Source organism: Anoplopoma fimbria, chromosome 7 (genome assembly GCF_027596085.1).
Source record: "Anoplopoma fimbria isolate UVic2021 breed Golden Eagle Sablefish chromosome 7, Afim_UVic_2022, whole genome shotgun sequence".
NCBI classification, from domain to species: domain Eukaryota; kingdom Metazoa; phylum Chordata; class Actinopteri; order Perciformes; family Anoplopomatidae; genus Anoplopoma; species Anoplopoma fimbria.
In genome coordinates, this window is record NC_072455.1 from 6,951,433 (window position 1) to 6,975,575 (window position 24,143).

Here is a 24,143-nt window from a genome sequence, read left to right on the forward strand (position 1 = left end):
TCTGTTCAAGCATAAAATCACCTTGGGGGCAAAGTAGGGGGTTCACGTCTTATATATGAAATATAGAAACCCTTCCCATATTTAGTTATACCATCAGAGCCTCCAAAAGATGAAAGATGCCTGTTCGTTCCCCTTAATATTAAGTGTTTAACTGACTCCAATGTCATGTTACATATTAACCAGTGTGTGTCACGAAACTGTCATTAACATTAATATACTAATAATCAAAGGTGCCGGAACCTTCCAGCCCACTGATACCTGGTTACTGCACTTGATGAGCACATCTGGCCAGCTGTTTGTCAGTGTAACTGTCTGAAAAATGATCTGAGTTTCACTTGTCTTTCAAAGACTTGGTCTGTAGTTGATTGTCAGTTCTGCTGTGAGGCAATCAGGTCATCATTTTGTTGTTAGTCAAAACGCACACAGACTCGCACACTTACATATTATTACAAGTGTCATAAATATATTTGGGACCAAAAGTTTAAAATAAATTTAAATTCCCAGATTCACCACATGACAATTTTTTATTCCAATTTAGTTAGGAGTTAAGTAACCTGGCTCCTGCAGGATTTGCTAAACTTGAATTTGGAAGAAGAAACCTAGGTTTAATTTACAACCAAGAAAAGCAAGCAGGTAAAGAAAACCTTTTGTTTGTGTCTATGAATATCAACTCTGTTTCAGTATAGGGACAGGGCCCCACACACACACTGCACACAACTGACAGCACTCTCCATTATCCTGTAACAGCTAAGCGATAAGTCTTTTTACTAGTTTTCTATAAATGCATAAAAGTTAAACAGAGGGGATCAATGAGCAAGAAAAAAAAAGACATGAATCGATGATCAGTTGACTAAAGGCAAGACCTGACCAATCGAATTCGACTGTTTGAAAGGGAGCCTATATCATATCTATATGTGTTTAAAGTCCGAGAAGGAGTTTGACTTTTGACTCAAATTCACCTCCTCCAGTATCTCTTCCTCTACTTCAGAAGGCCTTTGGCTTTCTCTTTTGTCTTTGTCCTGCTGAATGTCCACTTCTATTGTAGACCATATGCTGGTATTCCACAATGGTTAAAATGGCACCTGAAAATTGAGTGAAATAACAGGAGCACGGTAATATTTGATTATATCCCCCCTATAATGTTAATTTCATCTGAATGGGGCTTATTTCTCATTAGGGAAATAAGCCTAGAAATAATGGTAGTGCTAAAGCTAAATATGTAAAATGTAAAACAAATTAACTTCAAGTGAACTGTCCCTCAAAATCCACCACAAAACCCTCAATTATCCTCAACACCTATGATTCATATGGCTGTGGTGGACCGCTGCATTAGTCTTCCTGCATAACTAAATAGTGTTCTCTGTTGTTTGTCATTCTCAGTCGTCAGAATCACTCACAGATTTGGCTGACAGAGGAGCAGAGAGCAATGAGACGTCTGCACTCTGTGTGTCAGCCCTGACTGAATCATGCGTTAACAACAAACGGAAAGAGAAATGGGGGGAATGTGTATGAGCGTTTGTCATGAGTTATGAGGCTTCAATCTCCCAACACTACAAGCCTCAATAAATCGGCTCAGTAATTTATAATCCATGTAGACTATTGTACCAGCAAATGGAATAATATTTGGTCTTCATAGTGGAATAAATAGGGGAGAGATGGTGCAGCTTCATAGTGCCACAGAGTTGTGACAGTATGCTGCAGCTGTACTGAGATCAGGATTATTTTAAGGAATGTTTGAAAGTGAAAGGTTCACTGTAAACACACGGATGAAGATACATGTACATAATCTTCTCAGCCTCATAAAGAATTGTTATGAGTGTCACATATGATATCTATACATCAGCAATACATCAGCTCCAGTATCAGTGGGTGAAGGACACCAGTGTTGTGACATTACGTCTTGGCTATTTTACAGTTTGTTTCCTAATCTAGTCTCATTTTTGTGTGTACGTCAGTACTGAGGGCTTGTTAGCAGTGGAATCACCTCCAATGTTTATCTCTTGAGACAAACGCGAAGCAACACATTGCACTCCTGATCCTTTCCTGTAATGAAAATATACTAAGCAATCAAGAACTTATGTGTACAAAAGAGACAGCATCTGTCAGCAGCAGGCAGCAGCCTCCGGTTCTGAATAGTGAAGCTACTGAAGAAGTGCCTTACGCTTGCATTCTTTCCACTGACCAGCAGTGGGTTGACTCCTCTGGTTTAAAAAAAATTTGGTTGTATAGAAGTCTAAGAGAAAATGACTCTACTTCTCTCTTGATATATTACCTAAGTAAACATTGTAAACATGAGTTTATGGTCTCAATCTCTAGTTTAAAGTATTTTTCAATACAGTATGATGTTCATTTAGTATATTATGGTCCATTTAGAGTCAAATAGAACATAAAGCAGGGTACGCTTTAAGGCGGTGCTACTGTGATTGACAGGTCGCTACCGCTAAAGAGAGCACGTCACTCCTCCACCATCCAAATTACGTCATTTCTGTTCACTTGTTGCAAAAATCCAAGATGGCTATGGCCAAAATCTGAAGTCGAGGCTATAAAACCTCAGACCACTCAGTTGGTGACGTCAGTTGGTGACGTCACAGTGACTACGCCCACTTCTTATATTCAGCCTGTGGTCAGCACTGAGAACAGTTGTCCTAAATAGACATTTTCCAGAAAGATGATAAAAAGCAAAAAACAGATTTTTCTTTTATCCACAAGCCCCCTGTTCATCAAAGTACAGCAACGACACTAGAAACCTCAAATTATAGCAGAGATTAAGTTTATGTCCCCACATTGTTTTACTGGTACAACACATATCTCTATAATTTACTTTTCATGCCCTGTGCTCTCCTTTGAGCAAAATGTTTGTTCCCAAAAGGGTGTTATGTTTATTTTATAGTCAGACAGCAGCCATGACACACAAGAATGTGTTTCCACAAACATGAGGCCCTTTAATTACGGAGTAGCCTACTCCAAGTTCCAGCTGAATTAACTGAAGGGTAACCAACCATAGCAATGGTCAGCTTCAACTAGGTCCAACAACTGTATGAGAGACTCTCATGCAATCCTTTCGGAATTTCATAGCTAGCCCTTTCAGGCAGGAACAAAAGTGCAGACTAGAACACAGAGTGAGAAAAGCCTTTTGTTTTTTGATGAACTTGCCAGGAGTTGAACCACGAACCCATATCTCGTGGTTGAAGGACGACCTGCTCTATCCATCCCCCAACTTCCAGACACGCGGGAAATAGACACAATATCTAATAAGCTAATCATTCAGAACAAATAAAAATTATTTAAAATAAGCTGAGATGAATTAATGTGGATGCCAAACGGATGTTAAATGGTGTGGTTTATTCCTCAGCACCAATGCTCATAAAATGCTGTTTGTCCCTGGATTGTAGTAACTGAAAAATGTGATTAGTGTTCAGCATCCCTTCCAGCTCACAGAGACCAAATACATCAATAAAAATCTTTTTACTTTGTCCCCGTTAATGGAACAAATGGCTGGAGAGTCTAAAGCTATTGTAGCTTAGCCTTGTGCTATCATTAGCTTAGCCTTTTGCTTGCTTGTTCCAGGCTGCTATGCTTGCCTAGCCTAGCAATCAGCTAGCCAGCTACAGCAGCTCATCAGTTTGCCCTGTTTGGGTAGTCACGACTTCGCCAAGCTGCTAACACAGTCTTCATCTGTGGACACATGGATGAATTCACTGTATCACTATCTGGTTTGACAAGGCCTAAAGGAGCATAAACATATTTATTGCTTAGGAAAGTGATATTTGACTGCAAAATGGATGGTCTCAGTTGGTTGTTGAATGTTCCCGATTCCTGTGGCCCCCACCCTTCAGGGAGAGTTAACTATGACCAGTGACATGGAGAACCTTCAGAATGCTATCTTCCTGGACATGGTGCCGGAGAGCTGGACCAAGCGAGCTTACCCCTCCATGTCTGGCCTGGCCCTGTGGTTCACTGACCTTGTGGCCCGGATCAAGGAGTTGGAGGCCTGGTCAACGGACTTTGTCTTACCCTCTGTTGTGTGGCTTGCTGGCTTCTTCAACCCACAGTCTTTTCTCACAGCCATCATGCAGGCTATGGCTAGAAGGTAGGGTTGTTTTGTATTAGGACATCAAGGGTGTGAATGGGATAGAAACCACTAGGTGTGATGCAGCCTGTGTTTGAATGACAGGAACGAGTGGCCTCTGGACAAGATGTGTCTGCAGTGTGATGTAACAAAGAAGAACCGCGAGGACTTCTCTTTACCGCCCCGTGAAGGGGCATATGTACACGGGCTGTACATGGAGGGTGCACGCTGGGACACACAGGTACATTTGTTATTAACTGATTGCTTTTTTCAGCAGACGGTGGCAAAAAGGTGACTGTGACGTGTAGTCTCTAGGGAAGGTGAAGGAAAAAACTCAAAAACTGCACTCTTACCTAATACATAGATCTCCCTTTGCACACTACTTGCGATAATGGAGGACAGACAAACAGATGAACATAAGGTGAGCTAACAGCGAAATTCATCTTTAAACTGAGTCAAGTAAAGTAACATTGATATTTGACCCCTGAGGGGCCTCGACGTTCCCTTTCTGGCTTCATTTTCTGCTTTCCTGGATGCGCTCAGCTCTCAGAGCCGGTGCATCACTCAGCTTCCCAGGGCTCTATCTATCTACATACATACAGCTACTGTATATGCTCCCAGCTTTCAAGGAGCATCCCTGTAGACTTCTTAATTAGGGAATGTGCAGAGTGTGCACTTGAACACTTTAGAGGAGTGGCTCCTTTTTCTTCATTAAAGTTGGAGACGCAGGCAATAAGACAGAAGGGCCAGGCGGCGTCTCCCGACAACTCCTCCAGTCTCCTCCTCCTCCTTTCCTCTATTCACGTCCTCTCTTCTCAGCCCCAAGGCCAGTTCTGTGCCACTTGTAGGGACCAGCAGAGAGTGAAAAGGAGAGGAAGCAGCACTCCTTCAGGACACAGCTCTGGGCAGCAATAAAAGTCAAAGATTTATAATAAACCTACTCATCTATATTAATGAAGCTTGCATTCAGAGGGATTTCATACACCAAAGACAGCTACATACTGTACCGTTAATGAACGGTGATGAATAATGTTGTGAGATTATACAATAATAATAGATATGTTACCATAGTAATAGTGTTTATACAGTGTTGTTACCTTGGTGAGCCCACATGGCCTGCTTTAAGATACCCGTCATTTATATTTACCAAACAGACATAAAGTTAGTGGTGTTTAATAGCTCTTTAAAGTTTTAAAGTGAATGTAGAGGCAATTAGGGCTTTGTCCTTGGTGCTTCCCAAAGTCATCGGGATTTACATTCCTTCCTGAGAGTCACTGTGCATGCATGGTGAAACTTGTGTTTGTCAGGCACTAAGTGTAGGAGGATTAATTAATGAGATGGACCACTCAGTTTCAGTGTGTTTATAGAGTGTGTATTCTTAGGCAGGGCAGCTTGACTTCGACTCAAACTCAAACTTTGCTGACTTTCACCACTTTTCAAGGGGACCACGATATTGTGTTATGCAAATTGGATGTCTAACATTGTTTGTGCCGACAAAGATTAGTCAAACATCTACTTTTGCTTCTACCAAAGAACATTATTTAATACTGCCTCAATGGCAATCACAGTTGGGACAAGGATTTCACAGCTCCTCAAACTCACTTCTAACTTGTGTCTGTGGTTGACTGGCTTGTCATCCCCCAACCCACCTCCCCCCTTCCCTCTCCTGTCTTCTCCAAACTTTCTTTCTCTTTCAGACTGGCATGATTGTAGAAGCCCGCCTGAAAGAGCTCACTCCATCCGTGCCAGTCATCTTCATCAGGGCCATTCCTGTTGACAAACAGGACAGCAGAAATGTGTACCATTGTCCTGTCTATAAGACCCGGCAGAGGGGACCCACCTACGTATGGACCTTCAACCTGAAGACCAAAGAAAATCCCTCCAAATGGACTTTAGCTGGAGTGGCTTTGCTTCTGCACAACTAGCACAGGTTCATTGTGGTGGCTATGGTGCGAACAGGGTCAAGGGTTCAGCTCACTTTGGATCGAATATTTTAAAGTGAGACTTGTATGTAACTTTTGAAAGAAGAAATAATGCAGTCTTCCTCAGAAAAAGAAAAGTTGATAAGTATATAAGAAATAAAAACGTATCCTTACTCAATTCAATACAGTCAACTACAGTCTTACTTACTGACAGATTACTAAGTCAGTTTACTGACTTAATATCTCACCTCTACTTGTGTTAACGTTTCACTTGGTCTTAGCATGAATTAAAAGTAATAAACGTTAACACTTACTTTATACATCAAGGAAACATGTTTCTTTTTACAGCTTGTGGTCAGATTCCACATGGGAGACATTTGGTTACTGGCAGACAGCGACAGCTGAAATCTGTCTTTGTTTCAAATCAATGCAAAACATTTTCAAATATACATAATCCATTTCTTTCTCCACAATATGAAATTATGAGTCTCTCCATTCACCTGATTGATATCTTTAAACCTCCTGATTCAAAAAATTCTTGAAGATGAGACAGTTTACAGGTAACAAAATGGTAAATGGACCGTTCTTGTATTGCGCCTTTCTAGTCTTCCGACCACTCAAAGCACTTTAACACAACGTTTCAGCATTCACCCATTCATACACATTAATACACTGATGGCAGGGGGCTACCATGCAAGGTGCCACCTATCCATCAGGATTATCTAACATTCATACCCATACACCATTGGAACAGCAATGGGAGCAATTCATGTTAAGTGTCTTGCGCACAAAGACAACAATTTTATTCCCTTCGAAGAATTGAAAGCATCCCAAAATTGAATTGTTGACTTTGCTGATATCATCTATTAGGGGCTTAATGAAAACAACATTAAAATGTTGAGGGAATAAATTATTAATAAGCTTGTTTTGCCTTCAAAGGTTTAGGTTTGTGGTGGCTCCAACCAGTGATGCCTGATCAGATGGACAGTTTCTAGCCCAATCACAACTGAAAAAAACATCCTAATTCAATGAAAACCAACTCACATCATGAACTTTTCAGAAACCCATGTTAAACTGTAAAATCATTACATAATCAATAGAAAACACATTGTAATCATACAAAGCATAAAATAACTTAGGTAAATGTTATATAAATGGACTAACATCCCACAAAGAGTGCAGTCAGACAGCTTAATGCACTAATTGTGAATTGCACCTCTAGCATTCGAGCGGTTGTCATAAAAGAGTATAAAAGAGCTAAAGCTAAATTAAAAAATTAAATGGACGAGCTGCTGTAAATAGCGCAGCGGCTCCCGGTAGCGTTAGCTGGTTAGTTAATAGCGTCACGTACATTATCCGATCATTTTAACATAAGTGTGATCTGATCTGGTTCCTTGTTTTTTGTTTTAACACTTGTATCCGTAGATATTCAAGTGAGTTAAAACCCCAATAATAACATTTAAATGTGAATTCTCCAGCTGCTGGTCCACTAGTTGCCATGCCGATTAAAATCAAAATCAACTTCACCGGCATGCAATGCATGTTGGGATATATTGGGCTGTAAAGGATCCATCAGTTGTATCCTCCGAGTCTGGGCAAAGAAGGCTGCATTTGTCGGCTGCATTAGAAGGAGTCTTCGAAATGGACAGCCTCGTCGTGGCCACTGTGACGCAATCGGTCTACAAATGCTGCCCCCGAAGGATGCGGCTGCTGGATTGGGACACAGCTTCTGTATTCTCGTCTGCGGTGCTGCAGTGGTGCTACAAAAAAATTCTAAAGTGTGAAGTATTACAAACTCATCCAATTGACCCTTGCTAAGCTCTGACTGCCATAGTTACTGTTGCTATGCCTGTCAAGCTTTCTGTTATAGCAAGGCATGCAGTTTACAATAATAGTGGCAGATTTACCACTCAAACTGAGTCTGAGATTTCTCACAGAAGCAAACAAAGTAGCTTTTTAAATCCAGCCGAAGGCCGTAGATTTCATCTGCTGAAATGACGTGTAGCTAGTATTATCTTTTTGCAACTCATTTTTTATTGGTTCCAGAATACAAGATCAGAGATAAGAGAACCAGGTCAAAAGCACATATATGCACTTGACAGCTGCTAACATGGGATGTTAAAAGAGTGTAAAGCTGCATGTCCCAGCAGGCAAAAGGTAAGCCCCCTCACCAGTTAATGGACCATGTATAGGAGCAGCCTTGATCTTGCGTTGCAGGGTACAGCAAGTTAGCCCAGTATTATACATTTAAATGTTTTTTGTTATAACCTAGCTCTGGATGCTTACGGTAGGCCAACACTAAACGTCTATAGAGGCTGTACTGAGCAATGACTTACATTTTTGGGCATATTTAGGAACAAACGGGATCTACAACTGTCTGGTCCGTCAGGTAAGGCCCAAAAAAACTTAGACTGAGCTACATTGGGAAAGAGACTTCTGTAACTCAGCGGATACATTAGGTAAATCATCTTCCCCGTAAGAACTCCTGAATTTACTTTATTTAAATAATTTGGTCCTTTAAGTTGTAAAATGCACTAATAACCAAATCCAGAGTTATTTTCTTTCCTCCTTTCATTTGAATGACAACGAGGCTGGACTGAGGGCTGGGAGGTCAGGTTGAAGTAATTGCTAGTGCGCTTGTATGGATGTGGAAGATTGCCGTAAGATGTGTTTTTTATCATTCAGAACCATAGCCTCTAGGTGTTTTGAGCTAAATGCTAAAATAATCACAATTAGGATGCCAACATGTGGATGTTTAGCAGGTAAAACGTTTACCATGTTCACCATCTTAGTTTAGTGTGTTAGCATGCTAGCAGCCCTTAACACAAAGTACAGCTGAGGCTAATGGGATTGTCATTAGTTTTGCAGGAATTTATTGCAAGTCTTGGAAAACTTAAAACTTTGACCTGCTTTCGGAGTTAAATGAAAAGTCATGGAGTGGTGTAGACCCAGAATATGAGCCCCATTAGAACCAAAGAGTCCTCCAACCGCCCCTGCAGACCAGCCACTGTCCTGGTGTAACATGAAAAGACAGATGTATGAGAGCTCTTCAGAGCACTTAATGATGGGGCATTGCAGACCCAGCAGAGACAGACCCTGGTCTCAAAAGGCTCAAACCAGTGTGGTGATTCATAGCTCATATTTGTAGGTAATACAAGTGTTCTTGACATGTAGCTGAGCAGAGAATGCTGGAGTCGAAGGGGTGGGGGAAAATCTATCAAAGGGTTTAGGCTTGGAATGGAAAAGAAGGTACCTTTAATCATCTGCTGGGTGAGACGTAAGGCGGTTGCTAGGTTACAGGTCAGTTCAGAGGAACTTCTTATGTGAATGCTGTAGAGATGCCTCGGTGTGTATAATATGTAAGCATGCAGAGATCTAATTTCAGCGAGATGCGATAATGTAATTGCCGAGCACAACAATAACTAATTACCATGGAGATGATGCATTGAAATCCCACCTTCGTTTTCTGACTCGGTTGCGATCCACCATATCATTCTTCACATGTTCTACATACTTATCAACCTACACAGTGATCATCTCTTTTTTTCACGTGGTGAAAGACAGACTGCTCACCCCACTTTCTTCCTCCCAGCTGGATCTTTCATACTAGGCCGTCACTTCTGTGCTGTTTTTGCACTCCACTTCCCAGATATCACTTGTCAGCCAAACAATCTGTCCTCCAAGTCTCCCAAAATTCACATTACACTCCCTCTGAGCGCTAAGAAATGTGCTGTCGTGACAACCAAAAGTGCTGCGGAGACACCTCGCTAGCAGTCATTTTCACAACAGGCGTGAAATGCTGATAAATAGCACAATGTTGTCCCAGCCTGTAATTTTATCCATCCCTTTCACTGCTCTGACCCACAAGAGTCGGCATTGGCAGAATGGCTGGATTATCTGCTCTCAATCCCGGAACAGTATGAAGGCCTTTGCTCCTCGGGTCCTGCGGCAGCCAGCAGAGTCGGCTGCTGTGCGGACCAACTGTGAGAACAGCAGTTTTTGGCTAGGGCTGGAGACTGGGGTAATTAGCTTTGACAAAGCTGATGATTTGCTAATTAAATGTTTATCTGAATACGGCATCTGTCGTAAAACAAATGCATGTTAGCTGCCTACAATCTGTGGATTATCACAAATAAGTGGGGTTGGGTCCTGCATGCAGGGAGATAAGCGGGTCGGAGAGAGGACAGCTGTCAGGCAGGAACTAGTCCCAGCAACAGCACCTACTGTGTGCATGGCAGGAGCTTACTATGACTCATAATGCCAATGATTATCTCCATCCACAGTCAAGCTGGTACTTGTGTACCAACAGTGAATTTTCTTTAGGACTAGTACAGTTGCACTTCATTCATCATTTTGAACTTTCACTCTATTAAGCTATTCATTTTGGGAAAATCAAAGAGCCAGTAATAAAAGCCAGTGTATATCAAGACTTTAGAGGTCAGTGAAAATAAGGCGCGGTGTCAGAATGTGTTGCACAAAAAGAAGGGGTTTTACTGCCAGCCGTTCTGAAGTGCAGCAGGTACCAAGCACTTGAACTTGCACTTGAAATCCTGGTTTCAAGAGACTGAAAAAAGATGCAGTTGAACATAATGTGGTTGACTGTCTGCTTAATACAATGGATGTGTTGGCAGGGGTCGGGCCATTGTAATGTTTATTTTCACCTTTTGCAAAGTATCCACAGACTCTCTCATTTAAAAAAAAAATGAGAGGAATACAAATCTATCCCCTCATTGGTCATCTCTGGGTTCATTTTACAAGATTTGGGTTTTCGACCTAAAATCCCTTTCAACCTTCTTTAGTTTGCAGGACATAAGGAAAATAATTAGAGCAGGCATTATCCAGAACTATTCGTAAATCAGTGATGAGAGTTATGACTTTATGAATCTGTGTGTGTAAAATCTAATTTGTAAAAATGCGATTTGTGAATGTGTACATGAATCTGCAAATGTGTATTGAGAAACTATGTGTTATCCGATTTGTAAATGTGTAATCAATTCTCCAAATCTGTATTCATATTTGCAAGTGTAGTGTGATTTGTAAATGTATAGAATGCGAACATAGATCTGTAAACGCAAACATAAACCTATCAATACGTACGTAGATGTGTAAATGTTTAGAAGAATCAATCTTGCAAAAAATGCACATACAACTGTAATATGTAGACTAATCTGTTAATGCGTACAAAGATAATAATGGCTAAAAGTATTTTGTTAAAGCTAGAAATGCACACACGTCATCAGTTACAACTCAGTTACGCCTCTGAGAACTGCAAATGTGTGTGGAGATATGTCTGATCCACTCCACCCTAGTTTGTTTGTGACTACCTTCTACTTCCTTTTTTCTCCCTGTTAAAGGGGTTTTTTAGGGGAGTTTTTCCTGTGCCGATGTGAGGGAAGGACAGAGGATGTCGCATGTGCACAGATTGTAAAGCCCTCTGAGGCAAATTTGTAATTTGTGATTCTGGGCTATACAAAATAAACTGAATTGAATTGAATTGAATTGAACTACGGCAAATCAATGCTATCAACCAGACATCTGGAATTACTTATCCATACTCTAATTTTACTACTGCAATGCTCTGTTTTCCTGTCTTAGCCAAGCAGACCTGTCCCACCTGCAACTGGTGCAAAATGCTGCAGCCAGGCTGCTAACTAAAACCAACCGTAGATCTCACATCACCCCAATCCTTGCATCCCTTCATTGGCTCCCTGTAAAATATAGAATAGACTTCAAGATACTACTTATCACATACAAGGCCTTACATGGTCTCGCCCCCTCATACATTTCTGAACTTTTGCACCCTTACACTACCTCTAGGCCAGTCAGGTCTTCCAACCAAGGTCTCTGAGTGATACCCTGCTCCCTTCGCAAATCAAAGGGAGATTGTGCTTTTGCCATCAGGGCCCCGTCCCTCTGGAACAGTCTCCTTCCCTCTGTTAGATCAGCTGAGTCTGTAAACGGTTTCAAAAAACTTCTCAAAACCAATTTCTACCGTCTTGCTTTCCTTGTAAGGGGGCTGTAATTGTATTATTATCTTCCATCCATCCATCCATCTTCCGTAACCGCTTATCCAGTTAAGGGTCGCGGGGGTGCTGGAGCCGATCTCAGCTGTCAATGGGCGAAGGCAGGGTACACCCTGGACAGGTCGCCAGTCTGTCGCAGGGCGTATTATTATCTTATTTTATTTTATTAAATTTTTTCTGCATTTAACTGTATTTCCTACGCTGTTTATTTCTCTGTATTATTTTTCCGTATCCTTTTTGTGGATCCGCATCCTGTACAGCATTTTGTAACTTCGTTTTAAAAGGTGCTTTATAAATAAAATTACTTACTTACTTACTTACTTACTTACTTACTTTCATATGAGGAAAGCCTTAAAGGTTGGGTTCCTATGGAAACTGCACTCATACGGGTCATGGTAAACATGCAGCTAAAGTAGCTGGAAAATAGCAATATAGGAAACTGATGGCTTTCTTCTTTCTCAGACCACAAACGAGACAAGAATTAGCAGACCGCAGTGGCTCCGCCGCGATCCTCACCACTACGGGCTACTTTGCTAGAGGAGAGACACCAACTTTTAGTAAGTGCCTGTAGCAGCACCCACCCTTCGCTTCCCCTTCATGTACACACTGTTACCTCTTTCAGCAGTTTTTTGCAGTCATTATTACTGTTATACTGTAAGTGCTGTTACCGGTTTGCCATCTGAGAGGCAATCAAAATGCTGATCTTACACCTTAAGTGAACACACACCTGTATTTATTTGTGATGAAATGACAAGTAATCATGTGCTGATTAGATAACCCGCCACTTATACACCAGATAATATTTCCAATCCGTATCTCTAGTGTGATCACAAAATATTACATTAATATTGTACTCTATAATACTGTATTAAGTACACCGTTTAGTAAATATTTATTTGTTGCCTCCTATGTTTTATTATATTTTAGCAATAAATCAGCATATCAAGTATACAAGCACTATTGACTGTGTCAGAAAGTAATTATAAAGAGTGTCAACATGTTACAGTGTCCTTAAACTTGGATCATTCCAGTATAGATGTCCTAAATCCTGGTTCCCATCACAGACAGACACAGATCAAATCCAGGTCTCTCCAATCACATGAAGACAATACGATTAGAGAAGTGGACTAATCTGTCTCTTGTCTTTCTGAAAATCTCTCAATAAAGAATCATTCAAAAGGAGGTAATATTGTAATGTTTTATTATTGATTACCTGTTAAATACAGGTGTGTTGACTCCTTTACTTTGTCCTGAGGAAGAACATCTGTGGTTGAAACATGACTTCAGCCATGTCCACAGGTAATAAAAGCAGTTGGTCTTTTTTTTTCTCTCTACTTTTCTGTCTCTCTTAAAGCTCCATAATGCATGACTAGTTACATGTGCACTGTTTGTACACCGTTTAAATATTTACATACGACAGAAAAATAGGTGCAGTTGTAGTTCTGAAGCATGATATAGGTGAATATTTTTTTTAACTTATTAGCACTTACACAACAGATAAACTCACTGTCAGTGCAAGTCTCTGATGTAAGCTGCTTACTTCTGACCAGCATCTAAAGCCGGAGCTTTTGCTTACCCTATTTGAAAGCCATAAAGTTAATGTTTCTCCTGCTGTAGTGTCATCTACAGACTGTAGACGTTACGTTAAACAAGCAATTTACTGTAATCATCTGAATTTTTTTATGTGATAATTTTTCCTCAGGGATGCAGTGTGTGTTCTCCATGGAAGCTCAGAGAGCTTTATGGAGAAGCAGCGACAAAAAAAAGGGTTGATCTTAGCAAAGGGTCCAATGAGAGGCCTGCCCGAGTTGGAACTGATGATTTGTCTGTATTTCCAGCTATTGGAGCAAACTACTTAGACTTTTCAGCCATTGACATCTATGCAGGATATGTCTACACTTTTACAAATGTATGAATGCATTTACAGATTTGTCTACGCATTCACAGATCTATTTACAGAGTAGTCTACACATTTAAAAATCTCAATACATTTTTTAACATTTACAAATCTGATGATGCACACAAGGATTCCTTATACACATTTTGCAGAAATCTCAGTACGCATTTAGAGATTATTTGAGACATTTACAAATCTGATTACACTCACACACATTTGCAAATAGTTCTCCCACAATTATGCCCCCATAGATAATACTGTGCTTTTTAAACCAAATCTGACCAATGTTAGAGCTTTCTATGAGAAAGATGACAGGACTCTCTGACAGCACCGCCTGGACTGTTAAAACGAGGGACGAATGGTGAACTACAGAGGGTGCAAATAAAATTTTCAACCAACGAAATAAGCGTTCTGCCCCTGAATCATGTTTGCTTTAAAAGTGGAAGAGACGGGTAATAAAATACAATGTTGAAGAAATGTGTGCCATATGAGAAGAAGAAAATTATTAATTAATTATTTTATGGAAAGTCCTGTTCTTTGCCAGTTTTCTTCTCCTCCATCCACTAGAGTGGCGGTGCTTGTCACATGCTACTGTAGCCATCCTACCTCTCATGCGTCAGCTGCTCTCCCATCTATGGATTCTTTTTGATTGCAGACTCATATTTGAATTTAAATGCTGATGGGCTTGAGGATCAGTGTAAATTGGAAACCCAAACATATTCCGTTTTTTTCCCGTGTGTTTGTGGAGGAGTGCAATTGCACGCGTCGTTGTTTGCTGTGAGAATTGTCGTTCGCATCCTTGGATTTCCATGAATTTGAATAAGGTCTGAAATTGCACTGACCGGCATTAAAGTCAACCATATTGCCACATGCCTAAAGAAATAAAAACCTGGACGACCTGCAACTTCCAAATGTAAAACACAGAAGTTTTTTTTTAAGTTATTGTACTGGGCCACACATTATCTGAATGTGTGAATATGGTTACTCATTGCATTGCTCTGGCCTCCAGCACCACAGGAAGGGATCTCGGAGTAATCTTTGATCAGGAGATGTCCTTCAACTCCAACATAAAACAGACCTATCCTGTCTCAAAAGATTGACTAAGACTAGTCCATCTGTCTGTTACTTCTAGACTAGATAACTGCAATTCCTTGTTATCAGGCTGCTCTAATAAGTATCTAAAGATCCGGAATGCTGCAGCATATGTGTTGACAAAAACTGAGAAAAGAGATCATATTACTCCTGTATTAGCTTCTCTGCACTGGTTCCCTGTTTAATCAAAAATAGAATTTAAAATCCTTCTCTTCACCTACAAAGCTCTACATGGTCCAGCACCATCATATCTTAAGGAGCTTATCATACCATATTGCCCCATTAGAGAGCTGAGCTCCAGAATGCAGAGTTACTTGTGGTTCAAAGTGTCTCAAAAAGAAGAACGGGAACCAGAGCCTTCAGTTATCAGGCTCCTCTTCTGTGGAACCAGCTCCCAGTTTCAGACCGGGAGGCAGACACCTCAACACATTTAAGAAAAGGCTTAAGACTTTGCTCTTTTATAGTTAGGGCTCGCTCCGGCGAGCCCTGAACCATCCCTTAGTTATATTGCTATAGGCCTAGCATGCCAGGAGACTTCCCATGATGCACTGATCTTCTCTTTCCTGCTCTCCCTCTCCATCAGAAGCATTCTCGTCCCGTTAACGCATGTTATAAAGTTGACTCTCTCCCATAGTTTTCTGCTTTCACGTCTCTCTCTCCTCTCTCCTGCTGTGGCTTTCTGCAGGTATTTCAACCTCTGGAGTTGTAGAATTTAGATCTCTGATTGCAAGTTCTTGCTCAACACCCTCTGCTACATTAATTACTATAATTCCAACCCAACCAGTCGAGGCAGATGGCCGCCCACCCAGAGCCTGGTTCTGTTTAAGGTTTCTGCCTGTTTGAAGGGTGTTTTTTCTTGCTTCTGTTGCTTAGTGCTTACTCATGGTGGAAATTGTTTGGTTTCTGTAAATAACAATATTAAGTGCCCTGAGATAACTTCTGTTATGATATTAAAAAAGTTGAATGAATTTAAACAAAGTGTCATAGGTAATGTAGACCTCTAAAAACCCTAACGTTGATCTTAAATTCAGACTGGTCCTGACATTTTGGCCTGCAAATGACCAAATCAGTGGTTCAGACAACATCTGACTTTAACGCCATCTTGTGTCCAACCAACAGTTGCTGGTGTGTCTTTATTTTCCCAATGTGACACCAGGTCAATGAAACACTTTTAAATGGGTTTCTTACCTAGACCCCATCACCATAAGGTCTTGTAATGTACCTCCTTCATTACAACCAGCCTTATTTACAGTGATCAGTCTGATTTTACTGAATGCAGGAAAACCGTTTCTTAATCCACTCACAAAAATTTAACTCAACCAATGAAGTTATTTGACCCACCACTTAAAAACATCTTACTGTGATTGTCTACCTAAAACTCACATTGGCAATGAAGTTTATCGGTCTTTTGAAGTAAAAACAGACAAAGACATCTCTCTAGGAACCATGTTGACTGTTTAGAAAAATATCGATGGTTTATTTGACCCTACTATAACAGCATTATAATTAATTTCCATGAATCATTTCCATGTTCAACTTCTCTGATGTCAATGGAACACAGTCTACATCCAAATATGAACACTGCTATATCTGTAATCAACAACACATTCATTCGCTTCTCTTCATACTAACAGTTTTGCAAAGACACACACAGTATAGTAGTAATTGATCCTTTCAAATACTTGGTTAAGTGGGTTTCTATTCTGAACTCACGATACAGTGATGATTTATAGTTGTTTTTAAGTATCTATTGAAAACAGACAGTCTAATACAAAGTCCATTCAGCACAGGCTTGTCCATAAAACTGCTTCTAGAATAGCTTATTTACAATCTGCTGGAAGCAAAAAAAACCTGCCATTGCTTTAAGAACAAAACAAGCTAACCGTCACTGTTCAAACTGAAAAAGGTATCATAAGCAGAACGGAATATTTTTTATTTATTGTGCTTTGTCACCCACAAAACCAGTTCATTTTTAGAACTGGAACATCTGTCAGAGGCACCAAATAGAAGTGCCAATAACATCCATTTCAATTTCTCTTATTGAGACTCACAACAGCTATGAGTAGGACAGGGCGTACAAATAGTTGTTTTTTATTCATTTATTTATATATTTATAAAGTTATTAAAGGCTCAACCTAGTTCATCTCCTGTGGTGGCGTTGTGTTGCACAACAGAAGTCACTGAGAAGTCGCTCTATGTGTTTAACCATGCAAAGCCCTTCAAGATTTGCCAGAAAAGGTCACAGGATAGATTTGTTGGACAAAGGGTGGCAATAAAGGCTTCAACAGACACAGTCAGTGTTTTCTCACTAAAACATACACAGAATGAGGCCGCTGCCTGTGGATGAATAGGGTAATCAAGAGACAGTGTAAATAATAGGGAAGTTAGCTGGAAAACACTAGCAAATCCACCCCCCACCCCCTCCCATCCACAACCTTCTCTGGCATCAGATCTACCTGGGCCAGTGTTTGCAATGTACAGTGTAGTGTGTTCCGGTCTCTCACTGCAGGCATGGATGTCTTGGTCCTGGAATCTTTGACTTTACCGGAGCAGTCAAAGTCAGTGATATCACCACCATCCTACTCTAAAAGAAGGCCAGTGTATTACATACCACTAGCAACCCCACCTCCCTTGCACACAACAGTGCCTTTTCCAGTGCAGTCAGGTAGTCATTCCCTGCCCCTACACAGTCACCTCAGTCTTGCTACCTGTGCGGTAGTGCTGTGGTTGCTGTTGCTGCTGGTGGTGTGGTGGGATGTAGTGGAGCTGTTCCATTGTGTGAGTCCGTCTGGAGGCAAACGCCTGCCTCTTTGTTGCTGTCTGGTTGATGGCTAAAGTGTTGGAGTGCCCGGTGCTTCCCGCTCCCAGTGCCCCACTGCCACCTCCATTGTTAGAGGCACTGGGATGGGAGTGCATTTTGGTCATCTTGTAGCGATCCATAAGAGGCGTGGTTGGTAAGAACACGTCTGTGTGCGAGATGGCGCGTGATATTGACTTGTCGCTGCCACGAAACCCGCCAGAGATGCTGCCCACCATGCCACGCTTCAGCGACATCATCAGCTTGTCCGGTGAGAGCAGAGGATCCTGGGATAGGAGGCGGTCTTGTGAGTACAGGCGATCTTGTGAATAGAGGCGGTCTTGAGAGTAGTGGCGGTCTTTTGAGTAGAGGTGATCCTGCGACATGAGTCGGTCCTTGGAGTATATGCGGTCCTTGGAGTACAGACGATCTTGGGAGGTGTGGCGGTCCTGTGGCAGAAGACGCTCCTGGGATCGAAGACGTTCGGCAGACAGGAGCTGTTCATCTGAGAGGATCCTGCCTCCATACGGGGACATACCATTAGAAGACATGTTGTAATCCTGCTGCGGGGCTCTCTGTGGGGACAGGACGCGGTCCTGGGACATGGCCCTCTGGACGCGACGGGGCCTCTGCCTTTGCTGAGACTGTTGCTGTGAGGACTGTGACTGGGGAGCGACTTGAGAGATGGAGGACGGGGGCTGGCTCTGGAGCTGCTGCTGCTGCTGTTCCCGGTGCTGTTGAGCAAAAGATGAATGAGGTGATGTATTCACAAGCTGAGAGGTACACAGCTTTTACACCCACCCCGCCGCAATAAGAGAAAACCAATTTAGCTTCTAACAAATTCAAACCCGGAGACTTAGATATAGAGACACTTTCTTTGCCTCTTAGATGCATGTAGAAGCAAAGAACATGACCTTGTTTAGACACTTGCACACTAAAATCAAGCACTTATGTACCTACCTGATCTTGACCAATCTTGAGAACATGCAACGGTAGAGTGCCTCTTGCTGCCAGGTCGGGCAGATGGCGCTTACGATTGTAGTAGTCGTCAACTTCTTTATCTGCTGCAGAGGGGACGGGAATAAAAAACAGAATCAAGAAGTGAAAAGGAGATCCAGGAGTGAAAGCAAGATAAAACATGGGTAGGTGTTAGATTATAAGGGGAGAAATCGGATAAAGTTGGATTTGAGAACACAGCACATAATGCAGAGAATAGTGTGGGTAGACCCATCTGTGTTTCACCTTTCCAAGCTCACAGAGGGGAATAGAAATAGAGAGAGACAAAGGAAAAGTCAGACTGTATTACATGCTAGGCATACAACATCCACACATCCAGGCTTCATCTGGGATTCTACAGGCAGCTTTGGCTGTGGAGGAAAACTTTTCAAAGGTCATGTGAAAGTCTATAAACATCATATCCTACAGATATGGAGGGAAGCACGCAGACACTTTATATGTACATGCTGGAAAGCTAATTCTATTATTGAACTCATTCTCATTTCACACTGAGAACTATGTCTTAATGTTCTTGAGAGGATTTAATCCTTATTATATTCATGTGTACAAACAACTTTAACATGCATTTAGAAGCAGTACATTTCACAGCAGTACATTTCCAGAGACAGTAGTGTGTAAGAGTGAATGTAACATCCACTGCATGCCACAACACAAACACATGCATAAAGACTTGTCTTTGAGTACAAAACCACACACATAGTGACGTACATTCACAAAAACTCTGTCAGACATCTTGTCAAAGAGACGAAATGCAGCATGAATTAAAAAATGGAAACATTTTACTAGTCCATTGTAATGAATACGCAAAATCCTTATTCTTCTGAACAACAGCATCAACGTTTAACCACCACACTAAGTCGGAGGTGTCATTTATATGTTGGGAAACAATCATCTCTCCGCCTCCTTTACAATTGTAGATGACTCTGAGCCTGTCTTTTTCAATAATGGCAGCCACAGTGATCACACCACCTGTATGCTGCAAATCGATTCATTATGAGAGATAATAAAAACAAGATGTTCCTTTCTCAAGCATAACAGTCTTCAGGATTTGGGCAGGGCATTGCAAACACATCAAGTATATTACAATGGAGTGAATGAATATCTTTTCATGTGTACTGTACTGTTCTGAAATGGGCTAAATGCTTTTCTTCAGTTTGATACTCATTTGCATAAATAAGCTGGAGGATTCTTCTCTTTTATTATCCGGACAATGAAAACGCTACTCTATCTTCCCTCCAGCACAATCCAACATGATCTATCAGTGTGCAGACTCTAGTTGAGCAACAAAAAGAAACTGCGGAGCCTTTTGGCTATTTGCAGCAACAAATAATTTGCTCTGGAAGCAGAACGAGAGTTGTGAAGACTGAAGGACACTGCCTAAGGATATTTTCCCATTTCAACAGTGTCTCCTCTGTGGGCTTCTATCTCTGACAATTTAATTCATTTGTTTTTTTATTTTACAGCCTAAACTATTACGTTAATTCTTCCTGCAAAATGATGGTATAATTTAATGTTTTTCTCACAATGCAACCGAAGACCAGTAAATAGCTCTGCATCCTACAAACCTTTTTTGCCATTTAGTTTGAAATGGTGCCTGGCAGCTACGAGTGGAAGCCAGTGTGGAGTGAGCCCTGACGGGATGAATTGTAGATCGTCATCCTTCACTTTGACTACACGCCAGCACTGAAGTGGGGCAGTCATGATGAAATTACACAAGCCTTAAGGAATATTTGCGTTCCACTCTGAGAATATCAGGAGATGAGACCTCATTACGCAGCAGAATTCCAGCATAGCAGCACTAAATCAATACCGAGCCGGGCTGGGCGCAAGAGGCAGCTTAATGTACTTATACGCTCCAAGAGAAAAAGTGGCTGTAGCCTTTAAGTGGAGACAAGGGGAGCATGGAATATCAGTTCCTTGAGATGACTAGGCTGATTTCATGAAGGATCAGAGTAGAGAAATGGGTATAATCTGATTCTGATTTAAGGCCCTCTTCATTCACCGAAACCATCAATGGGGAGGTGCAAATTGTGCAAAATGTTTATGAGGACTTTTTTGACAGTTTGATGTCCTTCGTTAACCAAACAAATCATTTCCACAGCTGAAACACTTCGGAGCCACTCAGTAAGTCCCAGTCAGAAGTCAAGGAAGCAGACTTAATGCAGTGTTTCTGTCATGCAGGGCATCATGGCAGGGGGCCTACTCTTGCATTAGTGCAGTGAACTTGGACCTACTGAGTTTCTTCAGGGATGAAAACCGGTTGAGGTCGGCTTTGACGGCCGCCTCATAGGAGGGTGGCAGGTGTGACAGGCTCTGGAAGGAGCGTGAGAAAGACAGGTCGTAGGGCTCCGTCTGCGAGGTCAGGATACCGCTTAGCCGATTGTTTTCTGGAGACACATACATACATATACAGACACAGAAGAGGGAAGAGAAAAAATGGGCAGGCTGGCTTCTCCTCTGTCCCTCCCGCAAAAAGCTAGCCAGGATCAGGCCATCATACTGAGGTAGAGAGGGGATGATTGGAGCTGGAGCTTTAGTGTTACAAATATTTCCTGCAGGCAGAGGTGCTCTGTGGTTGGAATTGAGGAATTATACTTTTTGTTGTGCAAGCAAATGTGGGTTAAAATATAAAGAAATACAGAGACCAGAATTTCTTCAGAGCTCTGTGAGGTATAAATAATTCATTGTTCTGTTCAGGGCTGTAGCTATTATTGAGGGCACAAAGGACACGTGCTTGGTATTATCTCTTGTGTTATGACAACCCGACGAGAATTTTACATATTTACATTTTTTGCAACATTTACATCTAAGTTATTAAGGCTTGTTTTGGTAATTTAGAGTTAATTAGTGTTAGAGTTCAATAGCATTTTATCCCATTTCATTTTTTCTAAAGTTATTTGTCAGTACCTATTTGATATAAATACTGAAAGTGTTATTTCAGAACTATTAATTTGATAACTGATATAATATGCATGAACGTTTAACTTGGAGAGACCGATTCCTGAAATTCACATGATAGGTCAGTTCGATCGTTTCAACACTGTGTTTGTCTTGACTACAAAAACACACAGGGATGTTAGGGAATGGTTCTTCTTTGGCTGATCCAGTAACTACAAGTTGTCTACTTGCAGTATTAATGTTAATGAGCCACTGCATATTTAAGCACTTTTTATTCGAAAAATTCAATATTGATCACTGTTCAAATTCAAATTTGTTCTTGTGAAATTGGCAACAGTCCAGCTTGTTATCCAGCGCTGAGCCTCACTAAAATGTCTCTTTGGTGCCCTGTCAGTAAAATAGCTTATTTCTTTACTCCTCACTAAGAGTCGATAATCATGATGTGTAAAAATGTGAGAAGTAACTGGATGCAGCATTGGATTCAGCATAATAACAACAATATTAATTCTTCAAAATATTTTAGAATAGGCTGGCTGGGTTCCGTTGGTTTGAATGAATTACATGTCAATTTGAATTATATACAGCGGGTAAAATAAGTATTGAACAAGTCACCATTTTTCTCAGTAAATATATTTCTAAAGTTGCTATTGACATGACATTTTCACCAGATGTCGGTAACAACCCATACATACAAAGAAAACCAAACAAATAAGTTCAGAAATTAAGTTATGTGTAATTAAATGGAATGACACAGGGAAAAAGTATTGAACACATGAAGAAAGGAAGGTGCAAAAAAGGCATGGAAAGCCAAGACACCAGCAGAAATCTATCAGTAATTAGAAAGCAATCCTGCTCCTTGTTAAATTAATATCAGCTGGTTCAGTCCCAACTGATGGCCTATAAAAAGGTGTGTCATTACCAAGGTGTCACACAAGAAACATCTCATGATGGGTAAAAGCAAAGAGCTCTCTCAAGACCTTCGCAAACTTATTGTTGCAAAACATACTGATGGCATTGGTTACAGAAGGATTTCTAAACTTCTGAATGTTCCAGTGAGCACTGTTGGGGCCATAATCTGGAAGTGGAAAGAACATAATTTCCCCTTAAACCGGCCACGACCAGGTTCTCCTCGCAAGATTTCTGGCAGAGGAGTGAAAATAATTATCAGAAGAGTTGTCCAAGAGCCAAGGACCACTTGTGGAGAGCTTCAGAAAGACCTGGAATTAGCAGGTACAATTGTTTCAAAGAAAACAATAAGTAATGCACTCAACCGCCGTGGCCTGTATGCACGCTCACCACGCAAGACTCCATTGCTGAAGAAAAAGCATGTTGAAGCTCGTTTAAAGTTTGCTGCACAACATTTAGACAAGCCTGTGAAATACTGGGAGAATATAGTCTGGTCAGATGAGACCAAAATTGAACTCTTTGGATGCCATAATACACACCATGTTTGGAGGTCAAATGGCACTGCACATCACCCCAAAAACACCATACCAACAGTGAAGTTTGGAGGTGGGAACATCATGGTGTGGGGCTGTTTTTCAGCATACGGCAATGGCAAACTTCATATAATTGAAGGAAGGATGAATGGAAAAATGTACCGAGACATTCTTGATAACAAATCTGCTGCCATCTACCAGGATGATGAAGATGAAACGAGGGTGGACATTTCAGCAAGACAATGATCCCAAACACACAGCCAAGGAAACTCTCAATTGGTTTCAGAGAAAGAAAATAAAGCTGCTAGAATGGCCCAGCCACCTGACTTGAATCGAATAGAAAATCTATGGAAAGAACTAAAGATCAGAGTTCATAGACGAGGCCCACGGATCCTTCAAGATTTGAAGACTGTTTGTGTGGAAGAATGGGCCAAAATCACACCTGAGCAATGCATGCGACTAGTTTCGCCATACAGGAGGCGTCTTGAAGCTGTCATTACCAACAAAGGCTTTTGTACGAAGTATTAAATAAATTTCAGTAAGCGTGTTCAATACTTTTTCCCTGTGTCATTCCATTTTATTACACATAACTTAATTTCTGAACTTATTTGTTTTGTTTTCTTTGTATGTATGGATTACGTGGGTTGTTACCGACATCTGGTGAAAATTTCATGTCAACAGCAACTTTAAAAATATATTTACTGAGAAAAATGGTGACGTGTTCAATACTTATTTTACCCGCTGTATATATATATTTTTTTTTTTAAATCTGCCACTGCAACACATTCTCACCCCCAACTCGTCAAATACAGCAGCCTGGTCAGTGGCCCTGCTGTTCAAGCTTTGACGCTCTAGTATAGAAGTATAGAGTCAGTGCTCTAGTATAGAAGTGACTGTTAGTATAAATGAGTAGCCTGCAACCTGGATGTTTTGTACTCTCTGTTTTGCTTAAAAAACTGAAAAAGGAGATCCAAAGGTTTCATAATAGG

General features: G+C 41.0%; 2 protein-coding genes across 4 annotated transcripts in view; one reads left to right on the plus strand and one right to left on the minus strand.

Moving 5' to 3' along the window:
- dnah9 (dynein, axonemal, heavy chain 9) overlaps nucleotides 1-6,024 on the plus strand; it is a 129,917-nt gene extending 123,893 nt beyond the window's left edge. For all 3 annotated transcript variants that reach the window (XM_054601309.1, XM_054601307.1, XM_054601310.1), the window contains 3 exons: nucleotides 3,837-4,090; nucleotides 4,175-4,310; nucleotides 5,767-6,024. In XM_054601309.1, coding sequence (XP_054457284.1) covers nucleotides 3,837-4,090; nucleotides 4,175-4,310; nucleotides 5,767-5,994 — 618 coding nt within the window. In that variant the 3' untranslated portion in view covers nucleotides 5,995-6,024. The remainder of the gene's footprint in view (nucleotides 1-3,836; nucleotides 4,091-4,174; nucleotides 4,311-5,766) is intronic.
- An 11,661-nt stretch (nucleotides 6,025-17,685) lies between these two features.
- Nucleotides 17,686-24,143, minus strand: part of LOC129093323 (protein shisa-6-like) — a 57,078-nt gene continuing 50,620 nt past the window's right edge. The window contains exons 7-9 of the mRNA XM_054601316.1: nucleotides 21,052-21,204; nucleotides 18,761-18,864; nucleotides 17,686-18,534 (exon numbers count right to left, since the gene is read on the minus strand). Coding sequence (XP_054457291.1) covers nucleotides 17,686-18,534; nucleotides 18,761-18,864; nucleotides 21,052-21,204 — 1,106 coding nt within the window. The remainder of the gene's footprint in view (nucleotides 18,535-18,760; nucleotides 18,865-21,051; nucleotides 21,205-24,143) is intronic.